Genomic DNA, 22,200 nt, shown 5'->3' on the forward strand with positions numbered 1-22,200 from the left:
CTTTTTTCTTGGGCGAGAATAGGCTTTTGTCACAGTGCTAATGTTCTCCCCATGTTAAGTGGGCTCTGCGGGCCTAGTCACTTTCAGCCCCTGATTGGGTGGATGGGATGTGAGGGAGGAAGAGACAAAGGGAGCTCTCTGGTCCAGCTAAAGGTTGCCATGGGAGCCAAAGGTGGCTGATAATTAAAGGAAGAAACTACCGGTGATGTCAGTGAAAACACCGTGGCAGAGTGTGTCTCTATTTGTGTCAGCCGTATAGTTACATCTGCTCTTTTTTCTTTCTTTTTTGATCCCTCAGCCCATTTTCAACTCAAACTATTTTTCCCAATACATACTTAGTTTTGTATTATCATTAAAAATAATTCTCCAATATTTTGTTGATTAAGTCGGGTATTTTAAGGAAACATACTTTAAACATATGCAAGGAAGCTCCCTTGTTTGAAGTAGTGAATGAAATAATAATATTTTCAGGATGATAACAAACTTTCCTTGTACCTATGTGTATGTAGAATTGAAGTGTGTGGGGACACTATAGGACTCAACAGGTAATCATTGGTTTGGTTCTAGCGAGGTATGTTGTTGAAACTTCTTCCCATGCTCTTGTTTAACACACGCTGTCTTTAATTCATACAGCTGCTCACATGCATGTGTACATGGCTCGAGTCCCTGCGACTATAGTGGCTTGATCCCCCTTGCTATGCTGTATTCATGATATGGGCTGTGCTATCACTTCCAGCTAAATGGAAAAACTCTGGATTGTTCCCATGCTGCGCTTTAGTGCTTTCGGGTTATTGGAGTCCTTGAGATACAGAATATGAGACCAGTTTTATATAACGCACTTAAATCTCTCTCTCTCTTTCTCTTTCTCTTTCTCTTTCTCTTTCTCTCTCTCTCTCTCACTGACTGTGTTTTGCTCTTCTCTGCGTGCTCGTCTTTTCTCTTGAGCTTCATATTTCTGTCTGGAGGGGAGAAAGCTGCCGTGCTGCAGAAAATCTTTCCGCGTCCCCCCCCTTTCCTCAGCACCAAAAGATGACTGCAAGGTGAAGCCCATTTCCCAGTGTCTAGAGTTTCGCAAACGGACAAAGAATCTAGGCTTTCCCGTGCGTATCGAGAGGCCGTTTTAACGGAGCTGAGGAATTTCCCCCCAATTCCCTACCGGTGGACGGGCGAGCGAGCATGGGGGGCTTAGAAGAGAGAGAGGGAGAGAGAGAGGGCGGGTGGGTTTGGGTCGCAGGGAGCAGCAGAGCTTGCTATAGGCCCTGGGAATGTGCAGGGCTCCTTCTGGTGCAGACGGCAGAAAGAAAAAGTCGGTTACGGTCCATGAGTGCTGGATACCACAGCACTGAGGTATTCTCTAAATAGGACCATGTTGAAGCCACATGAGCTGCACATTGTGTCCCCCCCCCCCCCCCACACACACACACTTTATGGATTCTGGCAACACTGACTGAGGAGGGGGGTGAAACTTCACAGCGAGAAGGTTTACATTAACTTTACGTTAAATCTGATCAAGGCCTCTCTGGAGACAGACTTGACTGGAACAGACAGCCTTTAATTAGAGAGGTGAAATATTTAGTGGTCTGCTATGAACTAAATCAGCTGTAATTTGTTGCAGCATGTGGAAAAAAATCCATAAACTCACACAGAAAATGCATAATACACAAAAGAGCGGTACAGTTCTGCTTCATTTACGCAATTTTTGATGGTGGTTGCATATTTCATTGTTATCTACTATAGCCTCTGAACTGTGCTGGACAGGTAGGGGTGAGAGAGGCACCATTGTTCTCTGTTGGCCATCAGCGTCTGTCTGTCAGCATGTGTCTTGTTTTTTCTTGGAAACCATTAAATTGACTGTCTTCCTGTTGGGAAGCAATACTGCGAGGGAGGAAATCATAGCCCCTCCATGTTGTGTCTCGCCGGTCTGCGGGGAAGGAAAAAAACACAGAGGCGCATGTGGTGCCGGTTTGAAAAGCAGCACATTATGGTATGTATAGGGATACGATTCCACTATACGTGCACTGTTTACATGGTATGAGTCAGAATAATATACAACTACAGATGCCCTCCCTCCCCCATCTCAAGCTCTCTGTTGTTCTGTTCTAGCATAAAAAGAATGATGTGGATGGTATTAATATTTAAAGTAAAATCTTCTTCATCTACTCCAGAAAAGCCTCCAGTTTCAGTCCTTGTTGCCCTCTCTGTGGGCAGAAAGCGTTCAGGTTGGGCAGTGAAGATGTAGCTGCTGATCCGTCATAATATATATTTCAGGAAAGTCAGGGTATTTGCTCAGCACTAAGTCAGCCATTCCGCATGTTGCTGTCGAGTGGCAACACCCTCGGGAAAGGTCTGCCGCATTTTGATTGTCCAGCAGTCTGAGACCGTTTACTTGATCTTTATGGGGACATTAGAGTTGTGCTAATGCGCCCATAAAAAAGGCTGCTCTCCTACTATTTTAGTTGTTTTATTAACAGTGTGCAGGGCTGTGTATAGTATGCGGTTTGTAATTCAGAACACTTTTTGACAAAATCAGCGTATATCTCCTCACAATCCGATCGATAACCTGTAAGTAATGTCTGCTGGAAAAAAATCTGGTGTAAATGCACAGCCTAGGTTCTGTAAACGGGTATGTAAACAAAGGGGGCCTAACATAGATAGCATCATACCAGTTTGTTTTGTTCAGCATACCCGCAGTACGAAAAGGTAGCGGAATGTTCTACAACAGATGTCACACACTGACCCCACAATATAAAAATAACAGCTTCCAGCACGACCATACACCACCTGCACAGAGGAAAACAGTAGGGAGCCAAAGTCACTGAGTAGCTGGTGAACACATTCAAACATCTACTAAGTCAAGAGACCCAGATGTGTTTCCTGGAGGAGTTGGCAGACCAACTGTAGAGCTAAAACACAAGGTATTATTGGCCTCACATTTGATAGGAAGTAAAAGAGGATTCCTACGGAAAGAGCCACAAGCTCTGTTTTTCTAATGGATGTCACAGTGACACTCTACACATGTTTGGCAACGTTTTAGTCAAAAGACAGTAAGAAATTCAATCTATAACTGAGAGTGTCTCTGTTTTTCTGACCAAAACCACAAAATTTGCTTGGATGTCTCTCAATACTTTCTGGCTATACCCCGCTAAGCTGTAGGCCTACTCAACGTAAAGACTGGGCAAGAATACACACAGTATATATTTATTTATATGTTCTAAGGTTTTATTTAAACAGCTGGGTACTTTGGTTTTGCAGCAAACATGGCTCAAACAGGACTAAACTGTTTTTTGTTGATGTCGGGGACTGTTTTCAGCTGCGGATAAATATCCGGTGTGCTTGTGAGTATTTAGGGATGGTTTATGTGGGCCTGGCTCAAAATGGACTACAGAGATTATGTTTATCGTAATGAACATGTGGGCCAGTGCCACTGTGTGGTTCATTGATGTGTTTGTAATAGCCTGTAGTCAACAATGGAGCTTTGTGGTACGGAGGAATAAGCTAAATCAGACTTTCACTACACAGGCACTACTTGTTGTGGAGATCAACTCGCTGCTGGTTTTTTTTGGTTTATTTCATGGGATTTACTCACAGTAAGATACTAGAAGAATATTACTAGAGTAGTATCTTTTTAAGTTGTGCTCATAATAGTGGTCTACCTTATTTTAGTTTTAGGAAGGTCACAAGTTGCACACAGCAAGAGTATGGGTACAGACGCCCCTGGAGGTTTGAGCTGGAAACCCCTCCTGCCAGTGGCGTAACTTTGATGTTCTGTGGGGACATATTTTGGTGAAACGTCACACAATTAGGCGAAACGCCCTCACCCCAGACCCAGCATCCAACCGCTCACTAGTTTATTAACCAAACCAGTTTTATCATGTAGCCAATCTATGTACAGTTTAGTCAAGAGTTGAGCGGCTATCAATCGTGTTGCACTAAAAAACGTATTATATTCACAATCATTGGCTGCTTATGTTTCACAGTAGGGCTGTCCCCGACTCGGAATTTCAGTTTACCAGTGAACCGGGGAGTTGGAGTACACTGACTGAAAAAACTAAACAAAACGTTGTTTGGTGAAAATAGTTACGAATGTCTTCTCCTTTCCTTTTTTCCCCCGACATTCTTCCTCAGTTGACGTCAAACGTCAGCCGCATTCATAGCGCAGCAGCTGAGCTGATTGATTCCGAGAGGGCAGCAGAAGCTGTTTTACCGCTCTCAAATTAAGCAACCAATCACCGCTAACCGAAACACAACCCACGACAACCAACAGGAGGCAAAGCCAATCACAAAATACATAAGGCGGGACAATAAAGAGGGAACGCATTAACCCTTTCCCGTCGTTGTCATATCGTTCTATTGGTGTGGACAATTTCAGCACATTTGAATATTGGTATGGACACGTCCACACCGTCCATATGCAATGTTACGCCCATGCCTCCTGCCCCTGCCAGTCCCCTTATGGAGGGGCTTGAGCCGTGTGGAATTTGGCGAATGCCTTTCTGTGTCAGACGGCCGTTTGTTTTGGAATCGGAGACGATATGAATCTGAGCCGAGTGCAGCCACATGCTCAGCTTGTGCTCAGGTTGTTGAAGGGGGGCCTTTCACCTAGCAGGCAACGCGATCTAATCCTTTAGGAGCAGGGGGAAAATAAAAAGAGCCGGGCGAGGTGGGATGACATTTCCATAGGATATTGTGCAGTGTTGAGCCTCTGCAATAAAGGCAGCATCTCAAAGACACCGTGCTGCCACAGATTTAAGTAAAGCTTTCATAGTGTTTTTCTTCGATTTTTAGTTTTTTGTAAATCCGTGACTCATTTAAACGTTGTATACATACTAAAGAAAAATAACTAGCTAACTAGTGTGAATATAGGATACGTAGGACATTGGCATCTCTCTTATAGCTGAAACGCATTATTTAGTATTGCAAAAATATGGGAGTGGTTTTGGTGCAGAACCAATGTTTGCAATCAATTCAGAATCCTGAAGAAACAACCTAGTTTGACCCCTCACAAGCTTTTTAAGGACGAGGTAAACTTTCTCAATCTTCCACCAATTATCTTTTGTTAGGGAATTAGTTCTCAGATTGCACTAATATATCTGATAATATTCCCCTGACTAATTCAAACTTTTTTTCAGTTATTGGGTCTAAAAGCGGAACTGACTCGTTTGGTGAAGTGAGGAGGCAACATCCAGAGAGGACAGTAAATGTCAACTCCACACTGGCCCCTCTCGCTTTATCTCAGTTGCACTCTCTTTAACGTTTCCTCTCTCTGCTCTCCTCCTCACACACACACACACACACACACACACACACACACACACACACACACACACACACACACACACACACACACACACACACACACACACACACACACACACACACACACACACACACACACACACACACACACACACACACACACACACACACACACACAGTTGCTGTTACCCATCACAACTCGGCTGGAGTAGCTCCAGACCTTAAGGGCTCGGTGAGAGAGAGTTTGATTTGTGTCGACTTCCTGCAGGAACTCCCCCTCTCCTCAGCCTGCGGCTCAAAGACTATCAATTAGTTTCTTATTATGATCCCTGGGAGGGCAATACAAGTTAAAGTGGGTTCAAAGAGCACAAAGACAAACACACACACACACACACACACACACACACACACACAGACAGAGCCTTTTTTGGGCCTGTTGGAGTTACAGTTTGGGCATCCTCTCCGAGAGTCCCGTAGGTGGCTTGTTACTTCCTCTTCCCTCCGTTGACATTTTCCAAACAATGCTCACCACCCACATATATGACTATGAGGCAATTTTTTGCCTCCTGTCCATCTTGCCCACACTTTGTTCAGTTATCAGCAGGTGCTGGTGGGACAAATTGAATGTTTGGTTGTTGTGGCCGACCCCTCCTGTTCTGTTATTGTTCTGTCTCTAATGACAACACCGCACAGATCCAGCTGTTATTCATACGAAGGCAGCAGCTGTCGGCTCTGTTGATGGCGGGTGCTGCATGGATTCAGGGGAAAGGCCAATTTGTCGCCCGCTGTGTAGCCATCGAAATTCTCCCAAACTTCTACTTCTGTCACTCCTCCTCTCCCAACTGTCCGCCTCTCCGAGCATCAGGGAGACTTCTGTTCCCTTCCTCTGTCTCCCGCAAGTCACAATAGAGTTGTAAAGTGGGAGTAAGGTGTTTTGATCAAAAGCCCCATTTGATATCATTACATGCAAAAAAGTTGAATTAGTGGGTACAACTGTGTTCAGAGCCAGCAGCTCAGCCCACTCACTATATCTTCACCTGTTTTTTTTCTTTTTCTTGTCCCTACATATGGAGTAGAAGGACACATTTTTCTGGGTTTTAATTATTATTTTAGAGTGTCCTGCCCAGTGTCTATTGATAGAAATCAGTTCATGAAAGAGGCAGTGTGCTTGTAGAGTTAGTTTGATTGACGTCAGTTGCCGCCTGCCAGTGTTGCTGTATTGACCTTGTGTATGGATGTGTGGCGGGCCAAGTAGAACAGATAAAGTGAGAGCCAGCAGGCCGATCTGCCACCTTTGCTTTTGTTAATTAGAATTAATGTCTGTCCATGCCTCTCTTTCACACATCTGCTTTACATAGTATTATTGAGTTCTCTTATAGATGCAGATATTTGTCCGCCTGATTGCCATAATGAGAACGGATTTCTTTCTACTGGGAAGAGCAAAGCGGATAATACACTCCACTGAATAATGCTATCACCGTATGCAATGAACTTCCTTGATATCGTGAAAAGGCGTATCTGCAAAATGAACTACAGTGAATTATAGGGCGTAGCGTTGTACCTACTGATACGTTTGGTGTGGATGAACTATTAATTATTGAGTCAGTCTAAGTTCAGAGTTAGACAATAGAGAAATACTTCAAAGCTAGAGACAGCAACATACCAATAAAGGTAAAGATGTCTGACAGTCCCTGCACACTTGTTTTCCTCTCTAAAGTCGGTGTCATGACGTATGTCTGTGTATTCGTCTCACGCCTCTGAGATGTGAAAGGCTGGATGGGGACTTTGTGTGTGTGTCTGTGTTGGCACATATGTGTGTCCCATGGGTGCCTTCATGGACACGCAGATGTTCAAGTGTGTGTGTGTGTGTGTGTGTGTGTGTGTGTGTGTGTGCGTGTGTGCATTCCTTCGAGGATCACCATTTCCCCTGGCCTGACTGAGCTAATATTTGTTGCGTTAGGAGCGAGAGTCGTGTGTCAACAGTAGGAAGTCCGCAGTAGGAGCCCACGGTTAGTTTGTATGACTCCATGTTTCTCCATACGTGTCCCGTTATTTCCTCCATCCATCTCGGAGGGAGAGAAGTAAATGTTAGACCGACACACATACATACTGTAAGTAGCGCATACAGAACTAGGGCCTCTCAAGCGTGGACATGGTGATTTTGACAGGCTTTTAGCAGAGCAACCTCCAGGCTACGGGATTGTCTGAAGCAGTGGGCCATTCCACCCCTCCTTCCTTTCCCCTTTCTCATCCTCCCATCCAACCCCCACTCTCTCTTTTATCTCTGCTCCCTCTTTTCATTTCTGTTTTGTCCAAACTCGGGCCGTAGCTCTTCTTCTTTTCGGTCTTCTGTGGGTCGACAGGTCAGACAGACAGACAAGCGTGGAAGCTGGCCACCCGCTGGCTTAGTAGTAAATTAGCAGGCAGAGATGCCAGCTAGCGGTAGCCCTACTTACACCTAGTAGAGGGCACACATCGCTTGCTACTAGCTCATTAGGGCAGCTCACCCTCCTTTTTCACTCGCTCTCTCTGCATTAGTCCCTGAATCCAAGCATGGTCATGGCCATTCTATGTGTGATCTGCCTGTTAGGTGTGTGACAAGCTTGTGACATGGGAAGGTTTTACCAGTTATTCAATCAAATGATGAAAATAGTTAGAAAGTTCCTACAATGAAATGGTAACGCCGAATGTAACTGAAACAAACATTTTAAATAGCTGTAATGTTTGGTCTCTGAAATATGTTAAAAAAAAACTGATTGGTCCGTTGAATCAATTCAGAAAGAGAGCCACAAGTTTTCTAACATTTACCACCATCATTTAATGGTCATACCAGACCAAGTTAGATGGCAGGAAAAAACCCTGACTGCCTTCCATTGAGTTAATTTGTTATTAATAACTTTTCGTTTGTATGGGCGACCCTGTGTTATTTCCTCTCTCGATTAATAGACCTACAGTTCACATGATGTGTGCCTTTAGTGTATGTATAGGCCTACTGCTCCACCGCACAAGGACTTTAACATAGGAGCATTGATGTTTGTCTCCTCAAGGTTTCTTATGATTTTCCTGAAGCGTAGTCCTACTTCTAGCTCGCTGCAAGGTGAACGGCTTGAGTTGGAAGAATGACACTCGTCAAAGCAGTGTGCTAGTGCTAAGCCTCCTTTATGAAGAGCGGCTGAGTGGGTCTTTGATGCGTGCAATTCATGGGAAGTCGTTTCGGTTGTCATAGTGAAGTATTCAGTATGTGCCTTCTAATTACTCTGCAGTGTGGTAAGGTGATATACATAGATGATATAGCAGAAGTGGTAAGAAGACATACTAAAAATGTGTTATTTACAGTTAACAGGGATTATTATCTATGTCCATGTCTGATAAAGTTTGGTAATATGTAATAGGAGACCCACCAAATATATTATATTATGTACCGCAAACACTCCCGCTCGCATTATACCCCCTCTCACCAACTATGCACAACAATGGTAAGGCTAGCTATCAATACAAAAACTCTGCAAGACAGAAAGCTTAGGGGTTTATTCTGCTCAATAGTTGTATTACATTGATTCTTGCTTGCTATAAAAAAAAAAGAATGGCGTTCTACTTCAGATTAATACCTGCAGTAGGCTCTTTTAGTATTGAAACACTTTTTTTGTCGAAAGTTCACACAACTTTTATACCGCATTAGCTTTCAGAGCCAATAAGTGAGGACATAGCGAGGCAAAAGGGCACTGGAGGGATGAGTCAATAGACATTGGCTGTATAATAGATGGGATTCCGAAAAAAAAATATATATCTTTCTCAATCAGGGGTGACCATAACATCCATAGCCAAAAATAAACTTGCTAAATTAGATATTTCCAACTGAATACATTTCACAAGGTCTTCCTGTCCTGAATCTATTCTGCAAGTAACACTGGCAATTTTACAAAATAATTGCTCCTCAGACTAGGGCAGCCATGTGATAAAGAGAAGCTAAAAAAGTGTGACTACTCCGGCAAGGCTGGGTGCATCCGTCGGCTAACTGTTTTTTTTCGGTGTGTCCACTCTGTTTTTCTGATGTCTGGCTTCGGCTCAGAGTCTGTGCGATAAGGGCTGGGAAGCAGAGACTATACCTGTAAATGTCACCGAATTGAAAAAAGAGAGGAAAAGTTTATCGGGGCTTGCTGTGTGTCCGTGCACAAGTTTGTTTGTGTAAAGGGATAGAGGAAAAAGTCAGCTTCATTTAAGTTTGTGTCGTGTACACATGCTTGCTAGCTTGCGCGGCGCGTGTACCTGTGTGTCAGATAAAGTCAGTGAAGTTTTATCGAGGTCAAACAGACTTTTCACCTCTCTCGGTTTCTGCACTGATTTGTTGTCGCAGCCGTAGCTTGTACAGGTCAACCTCCAAAATCCAAATGCTTTTAACAAACTGTCGAAAGACGAAGATTACGGAGGAGTCAGTAGACTTTAGTCGCTGCAGAAACATGGCCTCTGTACACGGCAAAAAGGTAGCATCACTCAATGGTGGGATGTTGCCTCATTGTCATTGCTAAAGGGAAATGTTTTAACCTTTTTAAAATAAAGAAAATGCGCTTGTTTTTACCGGTATTGCTGAAAGTTAGATGAGAATATTAATACAACTCTCGTGCTTCTATGGTAAATAGAAGCAGGATAGCTTAGCCTAGCACTGAGACTGACAGGTGGAGATCGTTAGCCTGACTGTAAATATACCTACCAGTACGAAACTTACAAATGAAAACAGCAATCTTTTTTTTTTTACGTTTTATTTTCAATATGGATTATACAAGCTACGTTCATTAGGTGCAGGTGTATTTTGTTGCCATTAATTCCCCATTTCAGGAAAATAATTAATAGATGATGAAAAACAAAATGAATCGTTAGTTGCGGCCTCTTAAAATAGTATATTAAGGGCTTACTGCTTAGAGAAAGAAAGATTAAAACCATTATGGGCAATCTGCATATGCATCACGGAGCCTATTCTTCATCCATTTATTCATTTAACAAGTCAGGTGAAAGGTTTCGCATTATAATTAATTTGTCTTTTAAATCTATGTTCAATGGGCCCAAGGGGGAGTTAAAGCCTCATTGTTAATACTTAACACTCTTTCTGCTTTCCTTCACACGTTGTCTTTGTGTGGAGTCATGTCATATGCTCAACTGCTCTCTCTAATGTGCGTGTATGTATAATCAATGAGTGCTCGCATACATTTGTAAAACATGTCTAGTCATGCGTGTGCGTGTGTGCGTGTGTGTGTGTGTGTGTGTGGCCTCTATCTCATTAGTGCCCTTTGTCACCATTTGATCTGTGGCCTGCCTCCTTTTTGGTTCATTGTGTTCATATTGCCAATGCTTAAAGACCTGCTGACCGCATGGGCCGATGAATTGGTTGGCCAGGCTGTAGCAGAAGCCGCAAAAGAGAGAGGGGGGGGGGGTGTGTTTGTGTGGAGAAGAAGCCAAGAAAGGTTAAGATAAAGTTGCTTTGAACAAATTTTCTCTTTGATCAGGCGGCTCGGCAGTGAAAGGCCTTTCTTCCAAAAGTCAGGGCCAGTTGCGAGAGGAGAGATGGAGATACTTATTGTTCTTTTTTTTCATCTGGTTGGCCTCTGTCTCTCTTTCTTCTCCTTCACACTGTTGTAAGCTGTGTGTGCACTCCTTTCCTCTTTGTTATGGAGAGTGCCAGGCCTCTCTTTCATGACAACCACGCACATATGCATATACAATGACTTAAAAGCACCACTGAACACACTCAGATGAGAATAGCGAGTGTAATTGGAAATGCTGAGGTGCAACTGCTGAGGTATGAATCTGAAGGAAGATGTTTTTCCCAGGTTTTTTCGTCCATGCTTTTAGTGGGAAAATAATTTGTTGGTGTATCTGTCAATGGATCAGAAAATGTATTTCGGCAACTACTCGGATGATCAATTCATTATTGAAGTGAAGTCCCTCGTGAAGCAACATGAGGCAAACATCTTGAAATGCTTGTTTCCAGCTTCTTCAATGTGAAGAGGTGCTGCTTTTAGCAGTGTTATAGATTCTATAAATTGTTAATAGAATTCGATGTTGGACTGTTGGTTAGGATACAAACACTATGAAATAAAAGTATAACACATGGCATGCTACATATAAAAAAAAGGAATTGGACCGACTATTCAATAATAAAATCAACCGTTAGTTGCAGCCCTAAATACTAGTCTGTCCAGCAGCGTTCACTGTTCAGAAAAAAAACATATTTCCTACAGAGGCAATTGATTAATTCATCTTATTCAGCCCCGGGTTTATCATTACAACATCCTCAGAGCAGAACTGTACTGGATCTGTAGCAAACACACACACACACACACACACACACACACACACACACACACACACACACACACACACACACACACACACACACACACACACACACACACACACACACACACACACACACACACACACACACACACACACACACACACACACACACACACACACACACACACACACACACACAGGAATGATATACTGTGGGGTCTAGCCTTTGTACTCTTTTTTTTTCTAAAGCTGGACTATCAGATCGGTGAGTACTAGTTGAATAGATGTTGCCATGGATGCATTTATAGCTATTCCAGTCACACACATTTAACACAACAACTAAATAGTTAATGGTGCCATACACACACACACACACACACACACACACACACACACACACACACACACACACACACACACACTGGTACAACAGTTATACCTGTATGGTTAATAATATAAGAGTGGCCAACATACATTCGGCTCTGCAGGCCACTGAGCAAAAACAAAATTGTCCTAATTTATTTTCTCAATAAAACCTGCAACAGCATGTGAGGAGGTGTTTTTCTTTTTTAACAAAAAGCCACTGTTAAACTGTGCTCTTCTCAGCCAATCACTCCATTAAGCCCAAACACAAACATTCCCAGCGCTCAGGCTCGTCGTCCGGACAACGATGCTGTGGGAGGGTCCATGCACTCCGATTGGTTGGTCACCTGTGTGGCTGGCGGTGCTTCATGTCAGTGTTAGCAGACCTCTCCAGTAGCGTGGTATTAATAGGGATCAATGTTGACCAGGCAGCCCTGTCCACAGCGTTTAGACTTAACTGAAATATATCAACAGTTATTGGATGTATTGACTTTGGTGATCCTCTGACTTTTATCTGGTGTCACCAGCAGGTCAAAGCGCTTACACTAATACAGTAGATACCTCCACATTCACTGGATGGATTTAATCAATCTTTTGTAAAGACACTGATGTTCATCCACACAATGTATGCTATTGCATTATGTGATGCCTTGACTTGTTCTTCAGTCCCCCAGGCATATTGACATTTGTGTTTTTAAAATAAAATATCTCAACAACTGCCGAATATGATCGTCATACAAATGACAACTGTTGCAAATACTTCTGCTACTAAAATAAGAGGTTCAATTTGTTAACCAACAGGATTTTATAGTTGTCAATTAAAGAAATAATTACCAACAGAAGTCCTAACCTCAAAGCAATGGGGGTGTGTCTACTGATTTAAAGGCAAGGCTAAAAACCTAGCCGCTATTGACTTCCCGATTAAAGCTGTCAGTGGTTGAATATGTGTGCTGTGTGTGAAAACGGTTGAAGTTCTTTACTTTGTTGACGTGGTTTGGATTCAAAACGTTCAAATGGACTTCTATAAACAAAAAAGATATGTGTATAAAGTTAAAGAAAAATAAAAAAATGACCTGAGTCCTCAACACCTTGTTATGTTGTGGTTTTTGCAGATAGCAGAAGCAGCCAAGACTTCCTCCCAGGCTGATGACTTGTACCTGGACGACACAGGCTCAGGAGGGTTCTACCCTGAAGATGATGATGACTTTAACTCGGGGTCTGGCTCAGGTAAGACACACACACACACACACACACACACACACACGCAAGCTCAGCAGGCAAATTCCCATAGGCTTGATGGCATTCATTTAGAAGTCTGCTGCAGGTACGTTTTATGACCTCTGCGTTTTTGCCGGTAGACTTAAGTTGAGCCATTACTCCCTACTTCTCACCCTCTCTATATCTCTCTCCTTTCTCTTCTTCTTTGTCTATTCTCTACATTTGAATGGAGATTGCCCTGTCACCCAGACGGCCGTGGGCAAGTGTGCACATTTTGACAAGTCTTTTTTATTAGCTCCTCTACCTTGAGCACCTTTACAAGGCTCGGCTCATTCCTTTGTCAAAGTAACTCTTCCCTCCGAGAGAGTCGTACAGCTGAGGTGACACAAGGTCAAGCTAGATGAACAGAGAAAGGGCTGTTATAAGTAGCCCTTCCAATAGTGTATGTATGCCTTACTTTTGCTCTTATGCTTTATATTCTATAGGACAGTTAAACTGTAAACCACACATTTATATTCACTCCACATAGTGCACAGTTAAGGTTAAGCTACACTACACTGTGGGCATTAAAAATGTATAACAATAACATTCCAACACACCTATTTGCATAACATAATCTTTTTGTATTTTTAAACTGGATTATTACATTCAGCGAAAGTGTTGTCCCCTCACACCTGCCGCGATACTAGATTTATTGAGGAAACACTTAAGACATTTTACACAGAATGCTTTTTAAAGGGGAAACACATTATTTACCTGTCCCCCCTCCCTCCCTCAGGCATAGCTGAAGAAGTGGTGGAAGAGTCGGCGACTGTCAGTGTGGTTTATATAGAGCCCAATGCAGCAGAGCCCACCCAGGATGCCACCAAAGACTTCAGCCCCAGGGTGGAGACAGCCACAGTCAGAGAAAAGGCCAGGGAGAGCACACCCAGGAAACCACTCAGAACAGAGGTAAGAAGTTTAACATGTCTCATATACCGGATTTTTGAGTTCTGTTATATCAACACAGCAATATTTTTTAAATGTTTCTAACTATTTTAACTAAGTAATTCATTGGCAGGACATTTTCAAGTTGAAAAATATACAGCTGAAAAAACTATAAAAACTTCCGGTATGTAGAGGGGACATAACACTGATACCAAGGGTTAGGGTTATCTAGCTGATATTGACTGATTCATAGGTCGAGCTCTAGTAAAAACAACTCAAATAATAATGACATTTCTGGACATTGGACAAAGAAAGATGGAATAAATTACAGTATTCCCATTTTATATCTAATATAGTAATTTCTAATCATGCTGGGTCATTAGTGTCTATCCTGACTCAACAGAGTGCGACACACAGCACATCGGTATGTCTTTAGCTGACCCAGTATGTCATCAAATCCCCTGTAATACCAGCAGCCGTGATGTTGCTTTCAGGATAGAGATCAAGTGCTCACGTCACTTCTCTGCGTTTTCGCTCCATTGCAAATTATGGAGGATTACATCTCTCTCGGACATAATCACATATTCTGGAACCATCCTTGATGTCACGTCAATCTTACTGTACTGCACTGAATGCTACATCTGTTTGGGATTAGTAGCCAAGGTTTCAACCCTGTCCCCTAAGCCTGGCCTACCTGGCCCCATTCCATTTTTCGTCCTCTTGCCTCTGTCACCACTACTCCCTTAGCCAAATGCACTGGCCCGGTTTCATTTTGGGTTCCTTTGCTCCCTTCTCCAGTGTTACTAGAAAAAACATAAGATACATGGGCTCAGGTCCACTCCAGATAATACGCTTCTATTCCGAGATCTTGGGGTCCCCAGGCTCTGTTTGCATTGCCTACTTCCTTCCCAGAGCCTTGCACTAATCTTCTTGGGGAAACTGGATGTGTTCCATTTTCTTTTCTATAGGCCTCACTGGCCAAGTTCCATTATGGTCCTCCTTTCACCGACAAATCTTGCTTAGTGGACGAGTGAAATTCTCACCTTCGTATTATAGGAATAGTTAGACATTTGCTTTGATGCCAAGAGTAAAATTACAAGACGGATATCGGTTGCATGTCTGACCATTATGCAGTCTGTTAGCTTAGCTTAGCATAAATACTGGAACACCAGACATAAAAAGGGTAACAATATACTAGCTACTAGCACCCCTTTTTCTCATTTATTTACAAGTCATAGCTCGGCTGTTTCTATCTTGTTTTTTGTGAGGGACTATTTCCTGGCCAGGTGCAGTGACTTCCTTGAGTCTCTGCTAGTTGCCTGATAACCTCAACAAGACAGCAAGTCACTGGGAAATCACTGCACTGAGCAAAGAAACTACAAATTATATTTTTTGAACACATCAGTTTTTCCTATAGATTAAACAATGAGATAACATGCTAATCTTTAATATATAGAGGTGCTAGTAGGCATAGTATGTGACCTTTGGACAGAGCCGGACTAGCCTTTTTAGGTCTTAATGCCAAACTAAACTAAGGTGACCTGCTGGCTGAAATTCTCCGTTAAATGGACTGATAGAACAGTGGTAATAATCCTCTCATATAAGTCTCGACAAGAAAGTGATTCATCTTATTTCCTATTTCTTAAATATTAGGAGTCATCATTGTACTAGGGAGGAATTAAGGATTATGCCATAAAACCCGGATGAACCCCCAAATCCTCTAAACACACACAGACGAGCAATATTAGAGGACAGAGTGTGAAAGTCAGCTGTCAGTAAAGCAACTTTAATCTTTATTTTTCGCCATCTCTTCTTGCCTCTTCCCCCCTCCTGTCTCTCTCTCTCCTCACACAGGCACCAGTGCCAGTTACAGAGGACATGCAGAGGAACCAGCTGACTAGCACGACTAGTGCCCCCGGCTCTCCAGCGGAGGCCATTGAGGTCCGCACTGAAAACCTCTTCCAGAGGACAGAGGTGTTGGCAGGTATGTGTCATAATAAGCCGTTTTCTTTTCTTCGTGTTTAAACAATGGGTATACAGATTAAACAATGGGTTTACTATGTTAATTAGTGAATTGTAGAGGTGCTGCTACTAGTCACATTCTGTTACCTTCGGACAAAGCCAGGTTAGTTTATGCTAAGCTAAGCTAATTCTTAACTTAAACTTCATATTTATTGTGCGGAGAGTGGTATGTATTTTGTCATCCAACTTCGTACAAGAAAGTTTTTTTTCCCCAAAATGTGGAACTATTCCCTTTTAATATGTCCCAACCAATAACAAAAGTACCATTTAAATCCATTGTGGAAGTATTTTTTTTCCGTTTGTCTTCCAATGTCCCTCAATTATAATTTTTTTTGCCGTTACATGTCAGCATATTTCTGGTAAACATGCAGCTAAGTGTTCAATCTCGGAAATATTTCCCCTAATGTCTCCCACCTGATCCACTTCTCAAAATAATTGCTTTGAGTAAACTCCATCTGCGTCCCTCTGTGGGACCTTGTAGAGTTCACAGCATTGTGGGTGTTTCAAGTGTGTGTTGCTCGGCTTTCGGCGAATGCTTGAAAGAGGGTGGAAAGGAAATTATCGTCCTCGAAATCACAGCGCTGTGTGAAGCCCTTTCTCTCTCTCTGTGTGTCTGACGCAAACATTGATTGGCACCTCGCTCTTACTTTGTTGTGAAATCCATCTGGTGTTGGCAATATGCAGGAACAACATCAACGAGGACAAATCAGGACAGCATCAGTTAGATGAGCACCTCACATCTCTCTCCTATTGATAGTCGCATTGCAGCATTTGCATTGCGTTTGATTGTGGTACGGCAAATCAGTTTTGCTGGGAAAAGCATTAAAAGGACAGGACAAAGTGTTAAAAACAAAATCAGAATTTAAATTTATATATATATATCCTCCTTGCCTTCTCCACTTCCCTTCTTCTACAAACCATTACTCTTTATCTCCCATGTGACTCTATGAAAAATAAGTGCCCATAATCTAGTTCCTTTATTTCTTCTGCATTGCATTCTCTGCATCTTGCAGCTAAGAGACTGGGTGTGTGCCAGGATCTTTTTACCCATGGGGCCGTAGGGCCAATCAACATGTGGTAACCTAAAGTGGAGCAGAGGGCACATTGTAGCACCATGAGTAGACACTAAACAGATTAGGAAGCTATAAAGAACCTCATACAGGCATAATTCTCAGGCACAGTGAGAGAGTGAAATAAACCCGTGTGGCGGGTTAGAAACATTAGTGAGGGAAAGTCATGGTCAAAGCTGTGGAGGGGGGCAACATTTCTTAATACAGCCTGGGTGGATTTTATTCAGATTTCCTTTGATGTTACTCTTCGTTGGTTAACAGTGTGTCCTTCACAGAAAGTTTTACCTTCAATATTTCTATGGACATGTTGTTCACTGATCTACTGATGAAATTCATAACCGGGAGAGTAAAACTTAAAATCAAACTGAAGATGTCCTTCCATGGGATTTAATATTTTCAACATTCAACAAGCTTTACTAGTGGATGACAAAGAGGTTTGAACAGTGACACGTACTATACAACCCTAAATCAGGACTATTGTGCATTATCATGTCCTCTATGTAATATGTAATATGCTGATGTCCAAAAACTACAAATCAAACAATTCAACCCTTGCACGATTGTCTCTTCATGGCTGGGGGTTCGTCTATATCACTGTCAATATTTTTACTCTCGCGATGAGATATACCGGAAACAGAAATGGGATTTAGCTCAAGCCACGCTGGACTGGTCGTTGTTTGTTTTTCCCTCAATGGATTTATTCACCCGACTGTTAAGCAATGGAACCAATACCATCAGCTTTTTTTTTTTTCTCTCTCTAAAGCCCCCGTTGGCCAGAGAACGATTGGAACACGGACCATGTCGAGTCCACCACGCTTGGGACAAAAACTATGCTGTTTACCAATCAAGGATCAAAGCACTAATATCCTCTCAATGGAACAGTAGCTTTTAAACTGAGGACACACATTAGATGGAAGAGGTGCACTGAACCACAGATAATGGCTTGACTTGACTTTGACTTTCTCTTGAGACAAATTGAGGGTGAAGAAATTGCATTGGCTTTCGACATTCAGCTGGGATGGGTTCCCACTTGGTTTCAACACATTTGAAGCTCTTCATTTTGTTAATTTGCTAAGGGATCGCATGTGTATTGAAACGCCTTGCAAAAAAAATAGCTGAAAACCGTGTGTCGTAATTGACTGCACTCGACAGAAGACTCAATCCATCTCGGACTGTACCGTAAAGGAGACACTTAGTTCTTGAGAAGAGTATTCCTCAGGGGCAAGTTTAAGGTTATTCTCAGTAGACATTGATTTGGCTGTCTAAGCACTGACACTTTCCTTTCTCTTTTTGTGTCTCCCTCAGCTGTTATCGCAGGTGGCGTGATCGGCTTCCTGTTCGCCATCTTCCTCATCCTCCTGCTGGTCTACCGCATGAGGAAGAAGGACGAGGGCAGCTACGACCTGGGAGAGAGGAAACCCTCCGGCGCAGCCTATCAGAAGGCCCCAACCAAGGAGTTCTACGCATAAAGCCCACCCCCTTTTAATCACTGGCGACTGTCAGAAACACAGTCCATGACAAACAGAAAAACCTGTTCAAACCCAACAACAACAAAAAAATGTTTTCGATTTGATAAAGGAAAAATAGCATAAAGGAAAAGGCTTTTACATAGAGTATTGTAATTAAGACCCATTCTTTCTTTTAAAAAAAAGAAGAAAACCAAGCATTTCTCATTTGAAGGCAAATCTCAGTGCATTTAAAAAAACATTTTGTGTATTATTTGAAAAGGCTGAAAAATCCTGTAAAGGCGAGGAAACTAATCGCGTCAATCTTCTGTCAAAGGAGCCGCTCTTAGTCGCTGACTACTTTTAACTGTAGCAGTTTGTTACTTGTAAAGAAAAAAAACAATTTTTAAAGTGGAAATAATTGAATATAATTATTCTGTATCAATCCTACTTTCATTTGTATTTTATTTTTCGTTTTTTTCTTTTGTCCTAGCATGTCTGATGTTGATCTCTAAAGGTGTATTACATTAATTTATCTTTTCTCTGATGTTTAAAAAATAAAGAAATTTGCCTTTGTAGTTTTGATGAAGCTCTTCGGTCTTCATATTAACGCTGTTTAACGGTCAATGTAAATGTTCTCCCTTCAGGTTACAATGTTTATTATTTGCTCTCACATCAGTTTTTTTAGTCACACGTGAGCGTTTCATTATGTCTTGTTTACTTGTTTGTTCTCTTCTCAGTGTAGCCTTTTCTATTCTCTCTCTCTCTCTCTCTCTCTCTCTCTCTCTCTCTCTTTGACAACGTTTTATTTTCAGGTCTTTTAAAAAGATAAAATTAAGTGTCAGGGTTCAAGATAACAGTTCGCAAATCTCGCTTGTGTTTAACGTCTCGCCGAAACTTCTGTTTTTCTATTTAAAAAACGCACTCTCTTTCACATCGCACAATCACTGCTTTCGCTTCCCGCTGCTGTCGTGCAGCTTTGCGTGTATGTTGAGTGACGGTACGCAAACTCTGCTAGCACCATTTAACCCTAACATCTCCTCCTGATCTCTCTCTGTTTACCCTAACCTCCTCCCCTCCCTCCCACCTACTTTTTGATCAGATTGGAGCATGGCCAGTTGAGTTGTCAGCCCCAACCAGTCCTCCCTACGCTCACTCTATTTCTCACTTGTATGGAGCCACCAGGGTAGCCCGGCGTTATTGTCCTTGTCCCACGTGTTGGTCTTTTAGGTCCCAAAAAACCTGCTCACTAAAAGCCTAGCTTCTGATGGGGGGGGGGGTAAAATGCCAAGCACATAATTCTGCAGCAAACACCACCAGAGCCCCCCCCCCCCCCCCCCCCCCCACCTCTCTCGAAACCTTTTTTATTCTCAGAGGGATTGAAGGCTGAAATAACGCTGCACAGAAAATGTAAGACTCCAGTGTTACGTCTGAATGGTCTTTGAGAAGATACACACGGTTGAGGGCTATTCATGTTTTTTTAGTGGTCGGCGCAGGCATTTCAAAAAGAGCTTCTGTTGACAGATGAGGTTGTTTACCAGGTTGGAGAAAAAAAAAACCTACACAGGGTGTTTGTTTTGATGCCATTTTGCACCCCCCCCCCCCAAAAAAAAAACGAGTGTAACCGAATAAGAGGCCACAAAATGGCAGTTTTTTTGAGTAAATAGCTAAGTAGCGACATCAAATGAAAACATAGGGTCACGTGGCAGAAACGAGTGACTGTCAATCTTCTTTTTCTTTTCTTTTACATTACGTCTATGTGAACTTGCTCTGAAGTGAAAAAGATGTTTTTAATGCGGCAGGTTTGTGAAGTTGCCTTTCTCAGCTGTACAGTGATGTGAAGTAGATGCTGTCACATTGTCTAAACCCCTTACACCAACCCACAGGAAGCTATTCATCCCTCTACCTCTCCATTTCCCGTGTTCCTACCCCCCCCCCCCTCTCTCCAACCCGTCTGTCATCCTTTTTGCTCGTCCACTTCTCTGTTGTCCGTTCTTGTCATAGGACTTAAGGTACTGAACTATACTGAAAAACCCAAAGACTCACAGTATTTCTATTTCTACTCCAACCATCTTCTGAGACCCCCCCCCCCCCAACTCCCCCAACCCCTCCACCATGGCCACATCATGTTGTTTCCTCATTCTCTTTTTCTTCACTCTTTTTTTTTTTTTTAGTTATTTCTCTCTCTCGATTGGAGACCTGACCTCTGAGTCCAATTGCTTATTAGTATATGAAAAGATATATAAATATATATAAATGTATATTCACAAATGTTTTAAACCTTCAAAGTGCCTACCATTAGGAGATGTACTTGCTCAAGGTGAGCACGTGGCAGGTGTGTACACAAGAGGAGGGGTGTAAACGACTTGACTGGCATTCTGTGAGCATGGATGACTGTAATGGTAACTTTTTTTTAGTCTTACAAAAGCTGACAGTATTGTACCTATAAGTTGAAACAACACTACTGAATAAACATTGTGGCCTAATATCCAACTGCTTCTGTCCTCTTTGTTCCTCCCTGATCCGTTGATTGTCATTTTTAATCAATCAAAAATGCCAAATATTCCTTTGTAGTAGCTTCGCAAATATAAAGGTTTGAGGCTTACATGATGAATTGATCATCAGATTAACCTGATTAGAAAATAATTGATAATAGCAGCCCAAGAAGGTTTTATACTCAAATTGAATTAATTGTAGATTTGCCTTTCAAGTATCGGTTGTGACTTACAGTTCTGAAAAGTACATTTTGACAATAAACAATGTGTTCCCCCCAACACAAATTTGGAAAATATGTCTATTTACTTTCTTGCTGAGTTATTTGCTTTTTATTTTATGTATGTTTTTATTTTTTTTAATAGCCTACCTTTGAGAAAAGGATTCCTGGGACTTGTAAGGGAGGGTTTCTTCTTTTAAAGATTAAAGCAGATGCCTTGCTCCATCGTTCATTTTTATATGTTCTTGTTTGTGTACCGTTATACAAACATTGGACAGCTGGCCGCGTCCCCTTGCATCGGCTCTGTACGCTACACTATAAGCTAATCGCCTCCTGGCTCCAGCTCCATACTTCAATTATAATAAATTCTTGATAAATACTTGGCTTTAAGTTTATGTGCTTCCCATTTTATTATACATACATTTAAGCAAAGATTATTCCTGAGGCATACCAAATGTTCTCATCTAAAAAGTTGAGATCCTTGCTTTACCGCTCTTTAAGTACTTAAAAAATGTCTTACTATGGTTACCCTAAAGTCAAAAATGAACCAAAGCTGCCATCAAAATGGGCTAATTCTGTATGCCTACATACAACATGGTACATACAAAGTGTAGGGCTGCCTTTAATACTCTACAGAATTTCAGCTCTTTTAAAATTACTTAAAAGTCTAAGGGGATTATCAATGTGCAGAGGACTAATCTTTATGAGGTAATGTCTTCCACCATATCATCTCAGTGCCCTAATCTCGCCCTGTTACTGCGGGAGATTAGAGTAACGGAGGGGGGATTCATCTCGCACAGGATTGCACATCTTTGAGTGGTGCCATGAGTGTAATGAGAAAGCAGTGAGGCTGACACCGACCTCTGACAAAAGTCTCAAGGGCTGTGACTTCATC

The 22,200-nt window shown here is 42.2% G+C and overlaps 1 protein-coding gene across 1 annotated transcript in view; it reads left to right on the top strand.

The window, feature by feature from the left end:
- sdc2 (syndecan 2) overlaps nt 1-21,074 on the top strand; it is a 42,727-nt gene extending 21,653 nt beyond the window's left edge. The window contains exons 2-5 of the mRNA XM_080045774.1: nt 13,023-13,137; nt 13,907-14,079; nt 15,910-16,039; nt 18,453-21,074. Of these exons, the coding sequence (XP_079901900.1) occupies nt 13,023-13,137; nt 13,907-14,079; nt 15,910-16,039; nt 18,453-18,616 (582 nt within the window). The 3' untranslated portion in view covers nt 18,617-21,074. The remainder of the gene's footprint in view (nt 1-13,022; nt 13,138-13,906; nt 14,080-15,909; nt 16,040-18,452) is intronic.
- Nucleotides 21,075-22,200: the final 1,126 nt, after the last annotated feature.

This window comes from Ammodytes marinus (assembly GCF_949987685.1).
Source record: "Ammodytes marinus genome assembly, chromosome: 17".
Lineage (NCBI taxonomy): Eukaryota > Metazoa > Chordata > Actinopteri > Uranoscopiformes > Ammodytidae > Ammodytes > Ammodytes marinus.